Source organism: Pecten maximus, chromosome 5 (genome assembly GCF_902652985.1).
Source record: "Pecten maximus chromosome 5, xPecMax1.1, whole genome shotgun sequence".
Taxonomy (NCBI): Eukaryota; Metazoa; Mollusca; class Bivalvia; order Pectinida; family Pectinidae; genus Pecten; species Pecten maximus.
Window position 1 is genome coordinate 17,556,812 of NC_047019.1, and position 24,907 is coordinate 17,581,718.

Below are 24,907 nucleotides of genomic sequence, written 5' to 3' on the forward strand. Positions count from 1 at the left end.
CAACATATGCAAGCTTTCTTTTGAAAGAGTTTTGCATTATCTTTTGGCTTTTCATGTGACTGATATTTTGTATGTATGAGCAAATACAGTGGACCCTCGATAATCCGAACACCTTCGATCCCAGTCCAAACCGTCCGGATTACGAGTTTTCCGGACTGCCAAATTTCGTGTACCAGGTCAAAAAAATTGTCGTGTAAGAGTTATCTCCCTTGATTATATACAATCCGGGACGTTTCATAAACACGTCTAATTGTCAGACTTTTTAACAATAAATATACTTATGTTTCTGATATGATTCTTGTTTTGTTTTGTAGAAAGTAAAAAATAATATATGTTTTTAAAAGAACATGTAAAGTGAAAGTTGTTTTATTTATAGCGGGCATATGTGACCTACAAACAACACACATGTGTCACGTCCCGGAGGTTCACAAACAAGTAGAACTTACAAACGTTAAATACCTTAAATAAAATACCCGGATTTTACAACATACCGTCAGTCCATGTTTTTTTTATGATTTTTATGTACCAGAAACCCCAAGCTATCTATTTAAAAGTACGCGACACCAGCGAGAACTACCCAAGATGTCCGATAATTATTAAACCCGTATTCACTTAACAATGTGACGCTTAGTTAAGTATTTGACGACTATTGACTAATTTATGTGTAATCAACCCAGTTCTTGCGATCACTGCTTAATACGTAAATGTGTATGTAGTTAATAACATGCATCTTTCAATGAGTCGTCGTTTCACGTAACGGTGTTACAAAGCCGATATCCGTGTTTACCCAATACAAGTGTTAATGATGTTAATTACCGATCACAAATTTATTACATGTATTTGAGATTGATTAATTATCGTATCACATACTGTATGTTTGTGCATAAATTCTGTAACATTTAGGTCGTAGAGAAAAAGCAATGTACCGTTATAAAAACAAAAGCTACACATTGTAACACAGGTAAACACCTGGGGCTATGACCTGGCAGCGGTCGCTATGACTACGCACAGTGTCAAGCGATAGTCTGTACAGCTGTCGACACGGGTGACTTGCCCCGACATTTTTTTCTCCTCGTGGTGAAAAAATTGTCCGGATTATTGAGGGAAATTTACTAATGAAAAGTACGTTCCGTTCCCAAAATGGGCTTCCGGAATCGGAATCCGAATTTCCGGACTGGTGAGTACAAATAACGTTACGGAAATCCGTTCACGTGCATTTCCGTCCGGACTGTGAGTTTTCCGGACTATCGGCGTCCGGATTATCGCGGGTCCACTGTAGTATATGTTAATATTGATGTGCCATAAACTCATTTTACAATTCAGATCAAAATAATGTAATCACATTTTACTTTTTCAACAACTGTGATTTTTTTAAAAACAAACTATTGTCAGTTAGTGTACCTTTGATTCTGAGTCGAGATTGGCAGGGTCAGCCGGAATGGTGACCTCTACACTCCTAGTTTCGACACTGATAACCCCTACTGGGATACCACCTAGTCGGGCCCGACCCACCACCACTGTCTGGGCCCAAGGCTGGAGGATCTCCTTGAAGCTATCCTTGTCAAAGAAGCCACTCTGCCAAACATTCTTCTTTTCTGAAACATGTAAAGGATTTGGTCAGATGAAGGCTGACATGTTCATGGTTAGCGGAGGATGTTTCCAGTTAAATAATCATTTACCTTTCCTATCATTTTCACATACGACACACACAAGCAATTAATCAACAAAAGACGACTAAGAAGCCAACAACATCTGCACTAAATGGCCAGGAGCTGCCATTACAATAATGTACAATATTACACATTATTAAGACCCCGAGAGGTTGACATAACATATTTTTTGTTCCTGATATTGGGATGCAACATCATCAGTACAACAAATAATAGTATTCTTTTATTGAATTTTAAAATGAAAATATTATTTGATTTTAATAAAAGATATATGTTTCGAAATCACAAGCTTTCATCATCTTTAAATATTTCAGACTTAAAAATTCTAATGTGCTGTAAGATATATACACATGTAATTCAGTTCCTAATGACCAAAGAAGTTGACAAAGATTTCTTAGAATGAAGCTGACAAAGACAGGTATAGAAACACACCTGGGTGTGGCCGCCCACTCAGCATCCAGCGAGGGTCATATGGTGTCTTAGTCGGTACAAAGTCAATATCCCGCTCCACAGGATCAAGGATCTGCAGAACAGGCAGGGGTGCTCCATGGTGCTATAAAATATCAACCTTATCATTTTAATATATGTATCAACAGGCTGATCAATTTCTCATCTTGTCTATTTTCACAACAAATCTAGAAGCAGCAAGGTCTAAACGAAGTCATGTCATTCAATAGTTAAAATAGTGATACAATCATTGAGAAACAAATTAATAAATTACCTTGGGTACATATGACAGCCATTCCAGGATTTTATTTGTGCCTTCGAAGTCGTCCTTCACGACCTCATGAGACACACCATTACTGTGCATGATCTGTATTCCTCCTAGCTGGTTGTTACTAGTGTAAACCTCACGACCCAGCACCTGTCAAAAAAGGATGCCAGTTAAAATCAATGACTTCAAACATACCTAATTTTTTATCTTTCCTTTCGGTGTTTTCAGATCGAAACACTTAACCGTGTAGCAACACTGAAACAGAATCTTTAAGGTGGAACTGTTTTGTCTTCAACATCTCTGTCTTTCCTCAAAGATGGCTTTGCAATGGTTACAATTTATGGAAATCAGAGCATCAAAACATTATCTGAGAAATGATGTTTGACTATAAAGCTATAAAGTTGTCTCCTTACCTTGTTGAGAGCACCAGCTCCCGTGAGGATGATGTGTGAGTTCTCCACTTGTATAGTTCTCTGTCCCAGTCGCACAAGGTAGGCACCTATACCAATGGCCCTGCAGGTTACCTGGTACCAACATGTTTATAATTAGTACAAATATGCCGCAGGGTAACCTTATACCAAACATCCTAAATATCAATACAAATGGTCCTAAGGGTAGCCTTATACCAAACATCCACAATATCAATACAAATGGTCCTAAGGGTAGCCTTATACCAAACATCTTCAATATATATACAAATGGTCTCCGGGGTAACCTTATACCAAACATCCTCAATATATATACCAATGGTCTCCGGGGTAACCTTATACTTTACATCCTCAATATATATACCAATGGTCCGCAGGGTAACCTTATACCAAACATCTTCAATATATATACCAATGGTCTCCGGGGTAACCTTATACCAAACATCCTCAATATATATACCAATGGTCTCCGGGGTAACCTTATACCAAACATCTTCAATATCAATACAAATGGTCCCGAGGGTAACCTTGTACCAAACATCCTCAATATATATACCAATGGTCCCCGGGGTAACCTTGTACCAAACATCCTCAATATATATACCAATGGTCTCCAGGGTAACCTTGTACCAAACATCTTCAATATCAATACAAATGGTCCTAAGGGTAGCCTTATACCAAACATCTTCAATATATATACCAATGGTCCCCGGGGTAACCTTATACCAAACATCCTCAATATATATACCAATGGTCCCCGGGGTAACCTTATACTTTACATCCTCAATATATATACCAATGGTCCGCAGGGTAACCTGATACCAAAGATCCACAATATATATACCAATGGTCCCCGGGGTAACCTTATACCAAACATCCTCAATATATATACCAATGGTCCGCAGGGTAACCTTATACCAAACATCCACAATATATATACCAATGGTCCCCAGGGTAACCTTATACCAAACACCCTCAATATATATACCAATGGTCCCCAGGGTAACCTTATACCAAACATCCACAATATATACCAATGGTCCCAGGGGTAACCTTATACCAAAGATCCACAATATATATACAAATGGTCCCGAAGGTAGCCTTATACCAAACATCCCCAATATATATACCAATGGTCTCCGGGGTAACCCAGGGATAATTCTAGGTCTTAAAACCTATGGGAGATATTATGAGATTAGCAAAATTCCTATGAGATTTGTCTGTATAAAGAGGTACAATTTTGAATTTTTAATGAGATTTTTTTGAAAAACATGGGTAAAAATCCCCAAATCTCTGCCCAAAGTGATCCCTGGTAACCTTATACCAAACATCTTCAATATCAATACAAATGGTCCTAAGGGTAGCCTTATACCAAACATCCACAATATATATACCAATGGTCCTAAGGGTAGCCTTATACCAAACATCCTCAATACCAATGGTCCGCAGGGTAACCTACTACCAAACATCTTCAATATCAATAAAAACAGTCCTGAAGGTAACCTTAACATCCAGATAGGTATTTTTCAACATCAGATTTCTTTGACAGTTTAATTGGTTTGTCCAGGGTCATTTAAGGACGTACCAGGTTTTGGAGGTGTAGGAAAGCCCAGAGTACCCAGAGAAAAATCACCGGCCTACAGTCAGCACCAGGCAACTGCCCCAAATGGGTTTGAACTTGTGACCTAGAGGTGGAGGGCTAGTGATACAGTTTCGGGATATTTTAACCACTTGGCCACCGCGGCCCCCTCTTTGACAGTTTAAACGAAGTTTTCTGCTATAAAGCTATGAAGATGTAGATGACTCTATAGATCCATCTTACCAAACTGATAGTTGGTATTTCCTCATAGGCAGCGGATGTCTCCCCAGCAATCATTCCGGACCCCCTCAGATTCTCCACTCCAAGGCCTTCGTCCTTACCTACAATTGTAAATGTTTAATACCTAACATTTAACACATACAACTCTCTACTAGCTTGAAACCGCATCAGTATAATATAGTCTATAACACTGATTACAAGGTCAATCAGAGGTCTGGTCAGTTGTATCTGCCTTTGTCTGTGTAACTATACAGAGGTACCTTTAACCTGAAAGTCCACAGATTTGTAAAGGCTTTTACACTGCTATCGATGTTGGTCAGACCTACCGATGATGTCTGTGATTTTGTAGCGAGATTCTCCCTCATCCTCTATCAGTTCCGCCCGGACAGCATTCACAGCGCTCACCTTCTTGAAGTCATCGGGAGCCAGATAGAGGTATTTAAAGCCCTACAATAATATAGATAGGATGATTATGCTCAGTGATTTCATTCCCTGCAAATCAAAATTAAAACCAATCTTACTTTTCTCTCTTGATCCAAAATCTATGTTAACCTGTCTGCTTGTTAAATTGATGTTTATTTATGTATATTCAAGTATATTCATTTATTGATTTCTTTTTAATTCAATTTAATTTTTTTTTTTGTAAAAACTTCCATCCAGTTATCTCCCCTACCTTGTCTGGGTCCTTGTTGTCCTGCCAGGCCACCCTGAACAGGTGTTTTAGCTCCTCACTAAGCCCTATCCTTGCCCCACTGTTAGCAGAGATGTAGATCCGTGGTAGTCCCTTTGTCCTTGCCAACTCTGATGACCTCTGCAGTTACAACGATTAAGATGTCAACACTCAACATACAGATCAACAATCCTTAGTACATTTTTAAGTTTAGGCACAGCAATGTAACAATATGAACACATTAGATGGAAAATCTAATATTCTGTTGCATGCAGGATTTTTTCCCCACACACTTTTGGGATGGGGATTTTTGTCTCATTTTGGGAAGAAAACTGGTGAACTTGGAAGGAAAACTTCAGAAGTAAACTACAAATGAAAGAATTTAGCTTCATTTATAAAAAAAAACCAAATTTCAATTGGCCAAAAATGTGGTAAAAAAACCCCTGATGTATGTACATTCAATTTCAATTTGTTCCATTGGGCTGATTCCTGTTTCCATCATATCACAATGGCTAGTTTCTGTGGAGTTGATGAACACCAAGACAAAGAAACACACTATCAGACAGGTAAGGGTTATATACAATTAGTAGGATATATACCTTGAAAAGCAGGTCTTCCTTGGGCCCAAACGAACCAATCTTGTGAGTGATGTCATTAGCAATGATGATGATGTCTCGTCCATTGGGGTACTCTGGTGTTTTCAGTGTTACCTGCCAGGCTACCATACCAATCTGTTCAATAGAAAATTTATACTTAAAATCTATACTTTACACACCTAACTATTGTAACAGTTTTAAATAAATTTGTAAAACCAATGTACAAAAAAAGTGTAATTGAAAACAATATATTTTTGTATGTGATGAATAAGGATATAGTTATCAATGGATTCATGCATAACTTGCCTCTGTGTCAATATAAAGTGTAACTTTTAATATTGTCCAATCAAATAAGGTTTTACAATTCACTGCTCTCAAAGTGGCAGATTTTCTGTTCAACAGCAGATGAAGTCAAATAACATCATGGTGGTTTCGGTACATAAGACAACAAATTAAATACTCCTTAATAAATATCTACAATTATTGACAGAGAATGGTAGAAGTGCACCCAATAGCCCATTAAAAATGGCATGCAGCCTCTTTATGAAATATGAGAAACACAGAGTGAGACACCTAATTATCACACACAATGTATCTGATAACTCTAACTACAAAGCAGTTTAATCATTGTACTCATTTACTATATTATGGTCAATAACCCATTTTCTATTTGGATATATTTACAAACTTTTTTTTCTAATTTCACTGTATTAAGCTCCTAATGTAGTGAATTTCATATTATATGTAAGGACCTACAAGTCTGCTGTTTAAAGAGGAGTAATTGTTTGTAAGATCACAGAATGTTACAGTGTGACCCAGTGGTACTGTGACCGTACAGCCATTGTATTACTGGGTAGAGTGTGCAGTCAGTCAGTGGTGATACAAGCATGCATCTGTGTGGTTTCAATATCGCAATTCAGATGGAAAATAGTGTGATGTGTATTGAGATATTATCTAAAAGGATCAAGTGTTCACTTTCTGGTGGAATGTGGAATCCAATCATTAACAAACTGAATCAAAGGTGGCAACAATAATACACGGAGTAAATAATTAATAATGAAACTTCAACTTATACTTAACATGTTACATTATATAATGGTCTGCTGTTAACAGCCTGTAATTGATATACTGTAGTAAGTTAATTTTCTAAACAGACTTTTTTCTAAACAGACTTTTAAAAACAAACTTTTTAAAAATATTGTTAACAACATTTTTATTTCTACATTGTGATATGAATTTACCAAGCTATACATTGTGATATTTTCTCCGACTAAATTTATGACTTTTAAATTCATCTATAAATTATAATTTCTGGTACATGGCCTGGTTTTACTTTAGAGGGTGCTATAGCAGACAAGACACATTGAGTTTAATAGCTCCAGATCAAAGAGTCTCCAATCACCAACGTAACCTGTATATATAACACTGTTATACTGTTGATACCTCCCACGGTATATACCTGTACACTATTAGTATATGTGTGAAATCCAGGACGTCTGTTCAGCCTAGACTTTCTCAGACTCTATCCAATGGATATGAAACATTGTGAAATGATAAATACGTCATAAACGAAACGGGTAAAATCAAAATATTAATAATCTTTCTATTCAAATATCACACACTTTCAATAAAGGAGTCGGTCACATATTTTGCTCCGAATGAATGGTGCTTGATAATCTGTGTTACTATAATTATAGACAGTCAATGAAAGAATGAGATTTATTTTAATTAATAGCATATGAAATGTTATGTTTAACTAGAGATATTCTGTTTAAAACATTTTTTTTCTCTTTAAAATTTGAGTTACATTTTGAGTACTGATGAAGTATAAATATTAGCTGATGAAAGACTGATTTTGAAATTTATTTTACCAGATTGCTTACCATATGCCTTATTAGGGTAAAAGTCATTAATTATCATTAATTACTATCTGGACAAATCAAACCCTGCATACTGTATAAAATTTGTGTGTTCTAAAGCCTAGCAATTTGTCTCAATAACATTTTGACCAGGAAATTAAGCTTGTCAATATCAAATAATTTTAGATCAATTGATGAGGAGATTTCTTGTTAAGATATGGCAGCCTATGTCAGTTCATTCTTTCGACTGACACCATTAGACCCAATGACACATTTACAATTTAGACCAGAAGTACTACTTTGCAACTATCAGGGTAACCACAGTTACCCACCCGTCTCTGATATTATCAGAACTGTCGATCTTACCTCATTTTCACCAGGCAGTCTGTTCTGGACACAGAGACGATCCTGAGTATCTAACACAAGCTCCTTACTAGAAAAGACTTCTGAGGGGATGTCACTCTCCTCCAGCTTGTAACGAGTGACGTGGTCCTTCCACAGTGCTGATGTCACCTGAAACACACATACAGCATGTGTCAATTAGGAATTTGTGACATGGGTTTTTTCTTTGGAAAAAGGAACGCTTACAAAAACAAATGGTAAGTATATATGGATTACCCTTACATCTATACATGTGTGAATGCTCTGGAAAGTCGTTACCTACATATTTGGAAGTTTATACACAGGATGTACATATACCCTTAAGTCTATATACCTGTCTGAACATTTCCGGGAAGTCATACACATAGGTGGTTCCACTTGACTGAGCCTGGAAGCGCTTAAGTTGTAAGTGGTCCTTGGTGACATAGGGCGTGCTGATCAACAGACCGTGGAGGGCACCCTGTTTTGGTCCATACGCTTCAAACATCACCTGTGCATATAATTAATTTACTTATTATTTCAATTCATTACTAATGAAACAGATAAATTTCATCCTACAGGTATGACACCCAAATACAGAGAATATGAGTTTATTGAGTCTCCTTCCCGTTACTATTCCTTACCTGTCCTGAGCTGCCGTCTGTAGCCTCTTTGTATAGGCTCATGTCCAGGTAATATCCACTCTCATTGGTCAGGAAGAGTCGTATAGGGTCGACAGCACCGGTCAGGCCATGTCTGTATAAATATAAATAGTGGTGTATATTGTATAAAAGTAGGACTAGTCTACAATATTAACTATAATTATATGAGCATAAACAATGTTTTATTAATCCGGTAATCCTACCTGATTTTGAAATTATTTATTTTAATTATTACAACTTCAAAAAGTCAAAACACTAAACTGAAGGCAACCATTAAGAACATCTTATTATAATGGCCCTCCTGCAGATTTATGCAAAGATCAATGGTTAAAATGACAGTTGGTGACCATGCTGAAAATTCTGATCAGGCTCAATAGCAGCATGCACAAGTAAGACCAAAATTAACAAGTTCCTAAGCTTTCAAGAGAAGATTCCTTTTGTTGTCCTTGAGAAATACCAGCAACAAAATTCAAAACAGCAACTTTTATATTTCCATTATAATTAGCCGAGTGGAATTAGTAGAAATGCTGAGGTCTATGAAAGCCCCCCTGTAGAACATCTACAATAATTTGGCATACTTGATGGTGAACTTGAGCTCAGCACTGAGGACACGGATACTCCAGAGTCTGTTGCCGTACCTCATCACCATACTCCGTACCGTCTCTTCCAGCTAGGGTCACAATTACAACAAGTACACTTTTACAGTTGGAACCATTTCAATGAGAATGTTACACATCATTACATCTACATGATATATGAATTTGGACAATTTATGGATACATAAAATGTAATGTCACTTCAATTAAACTGCTTATTTTGGTTGATTTAGATAGTAAAATGAACCATTTGAATTCTAGCCAATGTAAATACACTCACCTTTCCTGGTTCGTTCAAGGTCAAGGTGGGTACAAAGTTGAGGAAGATATGGTTGCAGTCTGTCCTTTTGGCCTATAATAGAAATTTTATTAATTGTTTCAACAGCCAATATCTGATAAATAATTTTAATTAAACCTAGACAGCCGCCCTAACCAATTGAGCTACCAGACTAGTAATTGACCCATTCCAGTTCTAATACACAGCTTCCTCCTTTTTCTAGGAAACACACCTGAGACCTTATATCACTATCACTAAGTATTATATTTAGTTAGGTGCCAGATGTAGCATTAGAGGGGAAATAAGTACAATGACCTGACTGGGATTGAAATACAGAACCTTCAACTTTGAGACAAATGTCCGAACCACATTAATTATGTAGCTACACAACAATCAGTGATCCACTCTGTGCAGGTCTACCACTCCTGAACCCTTATGTACCAGGTCTACCACTTCTGAACCCTTATGTACCAGGTCTACCACTTCTGAACCCTTATGTACCAGGTCTACCACTCCTGAACCCTTATGTACCAGGTCTACCACTTCTGAACCCTTATGTACCAGGTCTACCACTCCTGAACCCTTATGTACCAGGTCTACCACTCCTGAACCCTTATGTACCAGGTCTACCACTCCTGAACCCTTATGTACCAGGTCTACCACTCCTGAACCCTTATATACCAATTGTGTCTAAATCAACGGTCATCAAAGATACAAATGTCTGTGATAAATCTTTAGGGAATGATGTCACAGAAAAGTAGTATATAGCCTTAAGATGGTCTGGTTACCAAGGTTACTAACCAGAGGGTGGGAGAAAGCCACCTCCAGGGAGTCCATGGCCTCTAATAGTGTCCTTTCAGCCTCATTCTGCAGGTACTCAAATGATGCTTCCTATAACATAAACACATAAACATTAAGAATAAATCATACACAGAAATGAAATCATGATTTGGCGGGACATTTCACCCAGCAATAAGTTTTATCTCGGCTTTACTGCATCATTATCAAACTTAAAGAAAAGCGGTTCATTTTCTATGAATTCCGTCACACATATATAAAACTATGATATAATTCATGGTATAAGGTTCTCACCCTTCTGGACACCTGGTCTCCAAGTAAATCTATCTTTGTTCATATTTTGCTCTATGTTTACATTTCTGAATTCTCTGCTTATTTACATTGCTAATATGCCTATAGTTGATCACAACAACCTAATAAATCAATTATTGTAACCAATGACCAGATACATTGATATGAAAGTTGTACTCACTTTAGTGACAAGATCTGAGTGTCTGATGATTGATCTAACAAAGAAACGGTAGTCGGTGACCTCTTGACCTTTGGCAACCTGGTGGGTAAACAATTAAATTATGAACCACACAATCTTACTCTCATAGCAATCTCTACACCTCTTGAGTTCCACATCCTTATCTTTTCCAAATGCTTTATCAGAATACATAGGTTAGATGTACAACATGAAACATTCATTCATAAAGTTTCATGGTTGCTATGGAATCACAATTAATATAAATACATCAAATACTGTTGTATGTATTATCATTACAGTGTATATTATTGCTGTATGGGCTAACCACGAAAGTTTGTACCCATAAAATAATCTGAAAGTTTCAATCAACAAAAGAAAGTAGGAACATACAGTGTATATAATTGAAGACTTATTTATACAATGTACAGTTATCACATTAAATTGTGAAGGACATATTTACGTTAAAAATACAAATTTAATACATAACACCTACTTATCATCATTACACAACAAGACAACATTTCTATGCAATAGATTTGGATGATTTGTACTTCCTATAATTTTGATATTTTGATTTTTCAAAATAAAACACAGCATACCCCGGTAATATTATACAAAGACAATAATTAAATATAATGAATAAGATTGTTGATGTCATTAGTTCCTAAACATGGTATTAGCAACAAATGTTTTTAAGAAAAGGGAATTTATATATTTCATACCTTGGCTTTTCCGAGGTAGAGGTGCATTTTGTAATTGGCGGTGGGAATAGCCTCAAGGTCAAAGTTACGGAGTCGGTTTATTTCCAGCTGGAAAGCCAGAGCTGGCTCCAAGTGACGATAGATCCTATCCTCATCAAACTACAACAAATGAGAACAATGGAAAAAATGTTTTTACGCGAATATTTTGAAAATGCTTTGCAAAAAGTGAGATAACTTTAGACACGTTAATAATGGTCTTTTAGCAAAAATCATATATGCCAATACTTCTTAATTTATTTACAATATTATATTTTCTGACTAAACTATAATCATAATACAGCATTGATTTACAAACCAAAATCCATATCAGATTATGTTGTTCTGACTGAACCATTATCCAAAAGATGAAAATCTTACCTCAAATTTAGCTCTGTAGGTGAAATATTTTGGAAAATGCCTCTGTAATAAAATAAGTAAATATTCAAGAATTTACAATCATGCAATGATATTTTTTTAATCAAAATCAAAGATTACACAGAAATTTCAATTTGATATTAACTCATACATCTTAGGTACCCCTCTTATTTTTCTTCATTTGCTTTACAAAAGGTAAATTACTCATGTTGATAAAACAAGATATGATCTAGTGGAACTCTTCTGTACAATTATAACTGCTTATTTTACACCTTAACAACTAGTCTGTCCGATATTACCCAGTCAGAATGTGTAGTTACTATGTGTAAGATTGCAGTACTCTTCTATTGGATGGCTTACCTTATATGTGACTAGGAATGTGATCCTACGAATACCTTTCTCGTACATCACAGATGACTGAAAAAATAATTCAACTGTTACAGTAAGACATTAATATAGAAATTATCTAGAGGATTCACGATGTGGTAAGTTATAACAGTAATATATTATACACAAAACTTGAGTTGCTTTCTCATAACCTGGTTGAAACAGTCCAGATGGCATGGAACTAAACTGAAATAAACAAATGCATGGTACAAACAAGTAGAGCTCAAAATATTTAATTTTGGAGATTTCTACCATATTGAAAACAACAAATTTCAACTTATAATAACCACATTTCTTCTTCAAGTGCACAGAATAACATTACTGACTAACATAATGATCATCATGTGTATAGATATCGTGTAACATGAACAATTCTGTGCTTGTTTCCCTATTTTAAGTTGATCTGGTTCAAATGTTTCAATCGTTTATGTGAAATCAAACTTAGTACTGCTTCATACAGACTTCTCTGACAATGAACTCACCTGCTCTTTACAAAATGTCTGGAACATTTCAGCTAACTTGCTATCCTCAATCTTTGCTTCCATCTTAATGGCAACATTAATGATGTGGATGGGTTCATCAGCATCCGATACAGCGCTCTAAAAAACACCACAAGCCAAAAATGTTCTTATTAGTGAGAAATACACTTTGTGCTACATTTTGTATCCAATATCACATAGACAGGAAAATATGGTTACCCTTAATCTCAATATATCTCAATCTCAAACAGGGTCATGCAAAACTTAATTCCAGATTGATTTAATTTTTTTGGGGGAAATGTTTTTACCGGCATGTTGATAACCTTTCCCTGCATAGCAAGGTTAGTTCATTTGTGTGTGGAGCATTGAGAAAAGATGAACTAATTTTTAAGTTGATTGATTTTACCTGTATATTGTAAGTTGATTGTTTTTACCTGTATATTGTAATTTGATTGTTTTTACCTGTATATTGTAATTTGGTTGGTTTTACCTGTATATTGTAAGTTGATTGTTTTTACCTGTATATTGTAAGTTGATTGATTTTACCTGTATATTGTAAGTTGATTGTTTTTACCTGTATATTGTAATTTGGTTGGTTATACCTGTATGTGAGGCTATTTTACCCATGTGTACATGAATTGATATGTATTCTTTTTTTACCTGTATAGATATTGTATCCTCTTGTACAGATACAACTCTATCTAGAAGTTTCGGACTGTCAGGTGGAGACTCAAGTTCGTTGGTGAATCGGTCCATGAGAGACTCGAAGCTCTTGACAAAATCCTCAAAGGATGAGAATGAGGCTATGATGCCCATTCTCTGACACATGGGCAGCTCCTCTAATTGGTCAATGTGTGCGGAGGACTCAGACTCGGCCAACTCGGCCACTTTTTCAGAACTGTCAAACCGCATCACCATCATCCTGGCAACAGGAACACACTGTTAGTAATTCAGCATAATTATTGACACATAACTACAGGTGTACTTTCTGTAACTCTCAACAATGACTAACCCACAATACACTCTGTATCATCAATTACACTCAACAATCACTAACCCACAATACACTCAACAATCACTAACCCACAATAAACTCGATAATCAGTGACCCACAATACACTTTGTGTCATCAATTACATTCGATAATCAGTGACCCACATCACAACATGTATCCTCAGTGACTCTCGACCCTTACTGACACTGCAACAATGACAATATATACCATCTGTAACTCAATCACAATTTCTGTATAACACTATAAGGCATTCTTTGTGTATAAACTTTCATTGTTTTTGTGGTTGCTATGGAACCACAAATATACACACAGCAAACACTGTATGTATTATGGCTATGTTATTGTTTCATGGCCTAACCATGAAAATGTTTACCTATGAAATAATTTGAAAGCTCCAAACCACAAAAGAAAGGACACACGACCAGTTCATGTGATACAATAGTACTTTCATTAGGAATTTATTAATGAACATGGTATTCTTCAGTTTTGATAAACCGGTAAATCTTGAAAATAAGCTGGGGATTTTTTCTTTCTGTTCAATAAGTTTTTTATGGTTTATTTTCCAGGTATTTTCAACAGTAGGCCATGCTGTGCAGTCAATTGTATATTGCTGCCACCCAGATACTTAAAATTCCGATCATACCTTGCTGCCGAGATACTTGAAATTCCGATCATACCTTCTTTATATAAAGATATAAGATAAGGAAATTACTAAATTACTAATAGTGCTCAATTTCGCAAAACTTTAAATGTCAAATGATAATACTCTAGAACATGAATATGACTGACATGTGATCATTACATGTGACAAACCCGTCCTAAGACTTGGTAAAAACTTGACAGCTTACTTTCAATACTATCTTATTTTTCAGATACTTCGCCCTCCATTGAATCCATAGGGCTTATTTGAAATACCAGCTTGATTTGTAGATTTTAGAATATATAACAATATTTTTATTACTCTTTGGAAAATCACACGAATATCCTGAAATTGAGACAATAATAACATAATAAATCATACCAGACCAAATTTACCACCACTATACATTAGAGAGTGCGTAGTTTAGTACATTTTCAGCTGTGAACATTGGGAGGCTGAATTAAGTCAAATAAGGATCGCCCACATGCAACAGAGGATTGTAATGAATTAAAGGGGATTTTATCTTCTTCACCATGAATAAATAATGAAAACATAAAGCTTTCATACTTTATGACTACAATGTACTCCAACAGTATGAATATTTAAAGCACTGTAGTGAAGCTTTTCCAGTCTGAGAAAGCAAATCATGCAGGAGATCTAGATGTGTTCCATTAAAGCCAGTGTAGTTATCGCTTTTAGTATCCTTTAACAGATAAAAATTTCTCTTACCCTGGACAGGGATATCAACAATCTTACTGGTGTAAGATTTTCTTATCTCTTACCCTGGACAGGGATATCAACAATCTTACTGGTGTAAGATTTTCTTATCTCTTACCCTGGACAGGGATATCTGCAGTTTTACCGTTGTGGGATTTTCTTTTCTCTTACCCTGGACAGGGATATCTGCAGTTTTACCAGTGTGGGATTTTCTTATCTCTTACCCTGGACAGGGATATCTGCAGTTTTACCAGTGTGGGATTTTCTTATCTCTTACCCTGGACAGGGATATCTGCAGTTTTACCAGTGTGGGATTTTCTTATCTCTTACCCTGGACAGGGATATCTGCAGTTTTACCGTTGTGGGATTTTCTTTTCTCTTACCCTGGACAGGGATATCAACAATCTTACTGGTGTAAGATTTTCTTATCTCTCACCCTGGACAGGGATATCTGCAGTTTTACCAGTGTGGGATTTTCTTATCTCTTACCCTGGACAGGGCTATCTGCAGTTTTACCAGTGTGGGATTTTCTTATCTCTTACCCTGGACAGGGATATCTGCAGTTTTACCAGTGTGGGATTTTCTTATCTCTTACCCTGGACAGGGATATCTGCAGTTTTACCAGTGTGGGATTTTCTTATCTCTTACCCTGGACAGGGATATCTGCAGTTTTACCAGTGTGGGATTTTCTTATCTCTTACCCTGGACAGGGCTATCTGCAGTTTTACCAGTGTGGGATTTTCTTATCTCTTACCCTGGACAGGGATATCTGCAGTTTTACCAGTGTGGGATTTTCTTATCTCTTACCCTGGACAGGGATATCTGCAGTTTTACCAGTGTGGGATTTTCTTATCTCTTACCCTGGACAGGGATATCTGCAGTTTTACCAGTGTGGGATTTTCTTATCTCTTACCCTGGACAGGGATATCTGCAGTTTTACCAGTGTGGGATTTTCTTATCTCTTACCCTAGACAGGGATATCTGCAGTTTTACCGTTGTGAGATTTTCTTTTCTCTTACCCTGGACAGGGATATCTGCAGTTTTACCGGTGTGGGATTTTCATTTCTCTTACCCTGGACAGGGATATCCTCAATTTTACTGATATGAGATTTTCTTATCTCACCCTAGGGTTGAGACAAAATACATACACAAACATGTCATGGCAAAGGGTAAGAGGAAAATAATTATTCACCCCCTTGGGAGTGAGACAGGGATCTCACCCTCACGGAAAGATTCCTTAAGCTGCCAAACATTCGGCAAGCCTCATGTGTGGCGACTTAAAAATCTTCCCCCCGAAGGTTGAGATCCCCTGTCTCGCCCCTAGGGGATGAAAGATTCTATCAATCCCAGCCATATCACTTGTTATGTAAAGTCACTTTAGATGGGGATGATTAAGATAACACATTGGATTTGAGTACTGAGCAACCTCACAATTATCTCATTTCAGGTATTCTCATACGAAACACATGTTTCATTGAAATCCTTGTTTGTAAAATTTCTAAAATAGTAACAGTGACCTTGACCCTCAAAGGGTCACATTAAATGCAATCTTCTTCTTGGAGAATGTATAATGTATTTTTATATTTATCATTTCTAGGTAAATCTTACAAACTTATTCAGAAATACAGTTCCTAGTGCAATGACAAATATTATCTAAAAATAGTGACCTTGACCTTCAGAACGTGCAACACCTGTCAACAAAAATTTGTTGCTGAAGGTTTGTCACATTTGAATGAATTTTACCAAGGTCTGTTAAGAGAAACAAAGTCACAACACCAATAACAAAGGAATTCCCACAGGTCTACAACATGCACACAGAACGCGTAATCTGTAGTAACTTAACTGTAACAGGAAAACAAAGAGAACTGTAGGTAGAACTGGAGGGGAAAGTGACCACACAATCCTCAGGAGGAACTTCACCACACTTAGAGTTTATGGTCAAGAAATCAATCATCTCATCTCTTCCAGCATCCTTGACAAATTGGGACCAAAGTAAAGTAAGCAAATTAAATAAAGATTTTTTTCAGCCCTTGTATTAAGAGTTTCAGCCCTTGAATAAACGATGTCAGCCCCTGTGTCAAGGGTTTCAGCCCACGTATCATGGTTTTCAGCCTTCGTATCAAAAGTTTCAGCCCACGTATCATGGTTTTCAGCCCTCGTATCAAGGGTTTACTATATATTTCAGAACTCAACTATGAATACACTGATTCAGCTGCTTAGTCAACTGTGAAGACAAATTAGGAAAGTCAAAACATTTCAAAGAAGGGGCTATAACTCAGTTGGTAGAATACTGGGCAATGTAAACTCGGGTGAAGATCTGAGGTGCATGCTGGATCCTCCCCCGTGGGGTTGTGTGTTTCTCATGGAAGTAGAGCACATTACATTTGAAAGCATTGGATTGGCCTCGTGTTTAGTGTGGTAGTCACCAGCTACTACAATATCACTAATCCCTTATGTCCATCATATTGGGGTGACAGGGTGAAAATGAAAGTCTGGATTCTGCTACACAGCCTTCTCTCATGCTTTCAAAAATTTTAGTTTTGCATAACATGAATTTAAAATCAACAGGAAACATGATTTGCCATATAAAGCTATTCTTGTGCTGACAAAAACGTGCAACCTCTACTGCCTGAAGCTAGTTCCAATGGAATCATCCCATGCACTAAGCCTGCAGTGTTAAACTCCTGTATCTACCTGGCAATAAGCCCATGCCAGGTAATAAATCCACCCATGTCTACTGCAGTAAATGCTAACAAACATTATTTTCTTGTCCTGCAATAAATCCACCCTCTACTTTCAGGCAAAGTTTATGTAAGATGATATTTTTAGCCTTGATTATAAGCTTTTACCTTTTAGCTTAATCTGAAAAAAGATAGTTAGTTTTTTTTACAAACCTTATATTAAAGTATCTACACAAGTAATGGTGAAATCATTATCAATAATTCTAGATAATCTATACTGCTTCCCTTCGTCCTAAAAACAAAAATGTAAAATCTCCAAATAATGAATATATATATTGGCTGTTAGTAACAATGGCTGTGAAGACGAGTGAAGCTCTGGGTTAGATAGGACATGAAGGACAGATGAAATAGACGTTTACGGAGTAGGTTATACAAGCTAGAAGCATGCCAAACAGTTATAGAAGAGTTAGGTCAAACACACCTGGCTGTGCTGTCATCTAGTGAAAATCCCGGGCTCACGGGCGCTGGGAATAATACCTCACTGTCCCTTCTGGAAATGTTACAGAAACATGATGCCTTATCTTAGGTAAGATAAAGGTCACATTAGATGACAATAAAATGTTTGAATGAAGAAAACTGTGCAGTGGCTTGTTAATGAAACATAATGATTGTAAGGATGTAATGAACGATGAAAACAGGATAAGTGTAATTTCTAATATTCTATGAAGTCGTACCTGATTTGGGCACTCAGCATGAAGCGGACAAACTAATTAGATAAGTATTGTCGATTTATTCAATTTTTCTCTAAATCCTTTGATATGTCTAACAAATTCCCATCCCATGTAAACTGTCTTCATTATAGCATTGCAATTCATTATGTAGCCCTCTTCCATTTATAACACAGTCCCCCTCCATTTAAAACACAACCCTCTTACATTTAGAACATAACCCTCTGCTATTTATAACATAGTCCTATGCCATTTAAATATATAGCCCTCTGCCATTTAGAACATGACCCTCCGCAATTAATAATGTAATGCTCTGCCATTTATAATGTGGCCCTCCGCCATTTAAAACGTAGCTTACCACCATTGATAACACAGCCCTATGCCATTTATAAAGTAGCCCCTTCCATTTAGAACTCAATATCATATATGCTTCCTCAGTACCGTCTAAAATAGCAATAGTCAATCATTTCCCAAAAATACTGGCTGGAAAGTGATGGCTGAATAAATGAAGTTCAACAGTGTTATCTAATGTTTTACAATTTATGTGAATAACATTTTTGCATAATCTACATTTGATGCTTATATCTTACTAATTTACAGCTTTTCATATACTTCCAATTAAACTCCGCAACCATGTTAACCTAACTAAATATTTCACTGGTATTTAAGATTCTTCCAAAATTGTCGACCCAGGATATGTATACAGAGCATTAAAAAGTACTATTAATTAGTAGCAAAGAGAGAAATGAAAAAGAAAGAATGAACAGTTTATATCAATGTAACAGTTATAAAAATACCCCATGATAATGAGAGTTATAAATGGAGAATGATGTTTTTATACAAATCCACACAAACACACACAAAGTTATTTAATATATTTGATATTTTAATAGCAGGATCTACGAAAAAGAAAATCTAATATATGTAATATTGATCTTACAATAAAATCTAGTATATTTATGTAATATTGATTTTACAAGTCAATATAATAATTGAAATTCCATTACTGACAACATTTTTAATACATTTGTATCATAAAGAGTATCAGAACTAAATATAAAACAAGATGCACAAGTTTTCATAACATATACATTTTTACTAGGTACATTATATAGCATCTTCATCATACTGCCAAATGTTAATCATATTATCAAACTTGAACCCACAGGTAAAACATGAATTCTGTAGGTAACAGTATGAATCATGCAGGTAAAACATGAATTCTGCAGGTAAAATATGAAGTTTTCAGGTAAAAAAAAATAATAATTTAGCATAAAACTGTTTTCACTATGTTTAACACATTGGTACAGAATCAGCGGTATTTCACATATTCTGAATTGTATTGAAACAATTAACACTGGGGCAAGAACACGCTCATGGATTATTATATAATGATTACTGTACAACTAATACACATATAGTTCTAGCCTAACAGAGAGGTCAAAGTTCACAGAAAGCATGGGAATACAATATAGAAGTATCATAACATGTAGCCAGTTGTTTCCGTGTGGTTGATAGCCATACTTATTTGTAGGGCATAAAATGTGATAAGAACATTTAAAAATTTGTGCAGATATAATTTCCTGATTTTTCATAACGAGAGTTCTGAATTAATTTGTTCTAGTGAATGTAGAACTTGGAGGCAATATGCATGAAAATTATGACTAAGTTTCAAAGTTTAAAAATTTGTGCAGATATAATTTCCTGATTTTTCATAACGAGAGCTCCGAATGAATTTGTTCTCGTGAAATTTGGCAATGATTGCTTAAGGTGGCTGTTTCACAGCACCTAAAACTTGGAAACACACATAAACAGCTGGCTGTACATTACTATGCATGCTAGACTACAGCACTGACAAAGTGCCTCTAAATATATAATCGCATATTGAGTAAATAATGACAAATAAGCAAAAAAATAAAAAGTCCTATTCAATACAGAATCTCGTGTCAGATATTCTTCAGAATTAGAATTTTAGAAAAATCAGCAGAAGTGATGCATTATGCTCCCTCAAAAAGTCAATGGCATGTACAGACATGCATATTTCACATTGGACTCTAGTGAAAAAGAAATATTCATCGACCTTGTGTAAAGTGATCTTTTAAAGAAATGTACTGATAGGGGTCCCAAAAGACAGGTGGTGACTTTACAGAGATTACGTGACAGTGAAACACTGGAGCCGAGAAATAGTCTGAAACAAGCTGCCTTGGAATTCTACAGTATAAAATGTACCTGCAATAAGTCAGATGAAACCAGGAAAACTAAGTGTCTTTATAATTATATCCTTATTTCAGTTCGCAAGGATTTGATTCATTCCCATTAAAACAAAACAAAATGCATAAATGGATATTTTTTGTGCAAAAATGTGAATATGTACTACAATATAGAGGACAGGTGGTGATGTTGATGATAGATATTTTAGATGATACAGAAATGAAGCTCACCTGTTCGGATGAGATCTAGGCAGAAGAAACTTGAACTCAACTACACACAGGTCCGTGTCCATTTGACAATGCCGTAGACAGTTCACCTCGTAGGCGATATAGGCCCTCCTGATGTATACCTGACAACAATTCATAGTTTATACAGCGGCTACATACATAAATATCACATGGTAACACTATATGCCCGTAGCATTTCTAACATGGCGACATAAATGGAGGCAAAAATTCTTTATCACATAGTAACACTATATGCCCGTAGCATTTTTAATATGGCGAAATAAATGGAGGTAAAAATTCTTTATCTGGTCGTGCCACAACATAAAACCAACAAAACGTTACCTCGAGTGCTGCCATTTGTACAAGTGTATTACAGTGCCAGAAGAACTCCTGTAGGATATCGTTGATGGCTGTCTCAGAGTAGATCAGTTTCTGAAAAACAAATGATTTTACATTTCATTTCACTGTACAAACAGGACTGAATATATAATAGTAATATTTGTTGAAAAATTCATCAAAAGCATTTTATCAAGCAAATTATGAATCATTATTGTTGGAATATTTAACCATACATCAAATTGTGCAGGTCATCAGTTCAATTAGTGTAATTAATGACTAACCTGGAGATTTTCTGGACAGAATTCTGAGCCATACATGTCAATGGCAGACAAGAAGATGGACTCCATTTGATTGTGTCTCAGTTCATACGGAGGCTGGTGGGCTGCTATCAGCACCTGTAAAGATGAGGGAAAATTTAAACTGCTTAAGCCAATGCATATATTTAGTCAGAGAATTCTGATGTCTCTTTAACACAGTGCTTTACTGAATGTAAATGAAAATTGCTTGATCAATAGAAATCTATAATACACATTATTCAGCCTTCAACTCCTGATGCTTGACCGAATGTATACTTTACCTGCCGTGCCCTGAGAGCCACCTTGGCATTGTTAGTCTGATTCAGAGTGGTCAATTCTGTGAGGATGTTGGTCAGTTCCTCGGTCAGTCCAGGCTCTTTACCACACAGACGATCCTATATGTAAACAAATTATGAACACTGGTTACTTCAGTTCAAAACTCTATAAAATACACAACATAACACTATACAGTATACATACAGTATATCCTATTGGGATTTTTGTAGAACTTGTTCAGGAAAGTCAAGAACACCATTTCCAAAATTTTGGCAATACTATTTATATGATCAACTGGTACAATATGTCATTTGATATCATTTTAATAAACAAAATACAGTTATTGACTTTTTAAGGTCAATACGAAGATTCGTTAACCTGAAAAGGGTACTACGGTATATGGCCCTACATTCATTGTGTCAAAACCTGATGGGCCAATCAGATCAATATCAATATCATAGTCCTATAACAATACATGGTGAGGTAATAATGATGTTTCCTTACGATCAACATGATGACCAGACTGTTTTTGTTGCTGATGGCGATGTGAGAGAAGATACTCCCCACCACTTGAGACATATTGTCCTTTTTGTTCTCTGTCAGCTTCATCACACACTTGTCATAGTGTCCTACAACACACGGCATATATGATATAATGACTGCCATTGTCTGATATTCATCAGAATACAGTAATAACAACACATGGTGTATATGTTATAATGACTGTCATTGTCTGATATTCATCAGAATACAGTAATAACAACACATGGTGTATATGGTATAATGACTGCCATTGTCTGATATTCATCGGAATACAGTTATAACAACACATGGTGTATATGTTATAATGACTGCCATTGTCTGATATTCATCAGAATACAGTAATAACAACACATGGTGTATATGTTATAATGACTGCCATTGTCTGATATTCATCAGAATACAGTAATAACAACACACGGCATATATGGTATAATGACTGCCATTGTCTGACATTTATTTCTTTAACAGTTACGTCTTTACTATATACAGAATTAAAAAACATTTTTGTATCAATGTGAAAAAAAGGATGCTCTCATAAAGGTGAGGTTTGTGTGTGACTTACCGTGTTGAAACTGTAGTTCTACATGTAAATACTGTTTCAGTAGGTCCTTAACAACTGCCTTCATATGGCCTCGGATACCATTACGATATCTATGAGAAAAATAAAACAAGTACAAAATAAACTTTGAAAGGCTATCAAATGTGAATGAAAGTGAGCGGTTATGTTACGTCTGATAGATGATCTGTACATGGCAGGGTTATAAACGTCTCCATGAAAATTTCAAGACAATCCTCAAAAGACCTTTACATTGGACAGGTGGAGAACAGGAATTTTTATTTTTGCTAGAATAGGAAACTTGAAAAACAAGAGGCCCATGGGCCTTTACGGTCATCTGAGTTTTGATTTTAGCACATTTGGCCCTGTGATCTTGAATGGTGGTCAAGGTCATCCATTTGAACAAACCTGTCAGCATCCAAGCATGCTACAGACCTAATCTTGAGTCTCAGGGCCTTTTGGTTATCAAGAAGAAGTCATTTAAAGATTTAAACATATTTGACCCCTGTGACCTCATCCATTTGAACAAACTCGGTAGCCCTTCATCCCAGCATGCTATAGACCTATCACTGGGTCTCTGGGCCTTTTGGTTATCAAGAAGAAGTCATTCAAAGATTTTATCATATTTGACCCCTGTGACCTTGAATGAAGATCAAGGTCATCCAGTTGAACAAACTTTGTAGCTCTTTATCCCAGCATGCTACAGACCCAATATCAGGTCTCTGGGTCTGTTGGTAATTGAGAAGAAGTTGAAAATATAAATTGTTTACGACGGACGACGGATGGAGCATGACAGACCACACTTTACAAACTTACCTTTGAACTAACTCGACAATTCCCTGAGTTGTCATAAAAAAGTTTTCTCTGTCAGTGCGTCGGGTCAGTGAGGCAGCATGTCCATCTATACAATTGGCAATCTGGAGAATACACGCTAAATATTAAAAACATATTAAGTGTTTAGGTATATCAATTACAAGACATTATTTATGACAATAGTGATCAGGACAGATTACTGTAAGGTACAGATTACTGTTAGGTACAGATTACTGTAAGGTACAGATTACTGTTAGGTATAGATTACTGTTAGGTATAGATTACTGTTAGGTATAGATTACTGTTAGGTACAGATTACTGTTAGGTACAGATTACTGTTAGGTACTGATTACTGTTAGGTATAGATTACTGTAAGGTACAGATTACTGTTAGGTACAGATTACTGTAAGGTACAGATTACTGTTAGGTATAGATTACTGTTAGGTACAGATTACTGTTAGGTATAGATTACTGTTAGGTACAGATTACTGTTAGGTATAGATTACTGTTAGGTACAGATTACTGTTAGGTACTGATTACTGTTAGGTACAGATAACTGTTAGGTACAGATTACTGTTAGGTATAGATTACTGTAAGGTACAGATTACTGTTAGGTACAGATTACTGTTAGGTACAGATTACTGTAGAGGTAAGATACCTGTTGACTAGGGAACTGACACAGAACTGACACAGAACTGACATAGAACTGACACAGAACTGACACAGAACTGACACAGAACTGACATAGAACTGATGTGATGTTACTGTAGAGGTAAGATACCTGTTGACTAGGGAACTGACACAGAACTGACACAGAACTGATGTGATGTTACTGTAGAGGTAAGATACCTGTTGACTAGGGAACTGACACAGAACTGACACAGAACTGACATAGAACTGACACAGAACTGACACAGAACTGACATAGAACTGATGTGATGTTACTGTAGAGGTATGTTACCTGT

General features: G+C 36.1%; 1 protein-coding gene across 2 annotated transcripts in view; it reads right to left on the reverse strand.

The window, feature by feature from the left end:
• The window catches only part of LOC117327362 (acetyl-CoA carboxylase-like), a 76,476-nt gene that overhangs the window by 8,580 nt on the left and 42,989 nt on the right, over nt 1-24,907 (reverse strand). For both annotated transcript variants that reach the window (XM_033884302.1, XM_033884301.1), the window contains 28 exons: nt 23,946-24,046; nt 23,136-23,224; nt 22,535-22,659; nt 22,036-22,149; nt 21,740-21,853; nt 21,462-21,551; nt 21,123-21,241; nt 18,435-18,503; nt 13,561-13,822; nt 12,904-13,020; nt 12,395-12,451; nt 12,038-12,079; nt 11,642-11,779; nt 10,923-11,000; nt 10,454-10,543; nt 9,656-9,727; nt 9,358-9,449; nt 8,762-8,873; nt 8,473-8,628; nt 8,124-8,270; nt 5,902-6,033; nt 5,306-5,443; nt 4,959-5,079; nt 4,636-4,733; nt 2,799-2,909; nt 2,392-2,535; nt 2,103-2,223; nt 1,402-1,595 (listed from right to left, as the gene is read on the reverse strand). In XM_033884302.1, the coding sequence (XP_033740193.1) occupies nt 1,402-1,595; nt 2,103-2,223; nt 2,392-2,535; nt 2,799-2,909; nt 4,636-4,733; nt 4,959-5,079; nt 5,306-5,443; nt 5,902-6,033; nt 8,124-8,270; nt 8,473-8,628; nt 8,762-8,873; nt 9,358-9,449; nt 9,656-9,727; nt 10,454-10,543; nt 10,923-11,000; nt 11,642-11,779; nt 12,038-12,079; nt 12,395-12,451; nt 12,904-13,020; nt 13,561-13,822; nt 18,435-18,503; nt 21,123-21,241; nt 21,462-21,551; nt 21,740-21,853; nt 22,036-22,149; nt 22,535-22,659; nt 23,136-23,224; nt 23,946-24,046 (3,243 nt within the window). The remainder of the gene's footprint in view (nt 1-1,401; nt 1,596-2,102; nt 2,224-2,391; nt 2,536-2,798; nt 2,910-4,635; nt 4,734-4,958; nt 5,080-5,305; nt 5,444-5,901; nt 6,034-8,123; nt 8,271-8,472; nt 8,629-8,761; nt 8,874-9,357; nt 9,450-9,655; nt 9,728-10,453; nt 10,544-10,922; nt 11,001-11,641; nt 11,780-12,037; nt 12,080-12,394; nt 12,452-12,903; nt 13,021-13,560; nt 13,823-18,434; nt 18,504-21,122; nt 21,242-21,461; nt 21,552-21,739; nt 21,854-22,035; nt 22,150-22,534; nt 22,660-23,135; nt 23,225-23,945; nt 24,047-24,907) is intronic.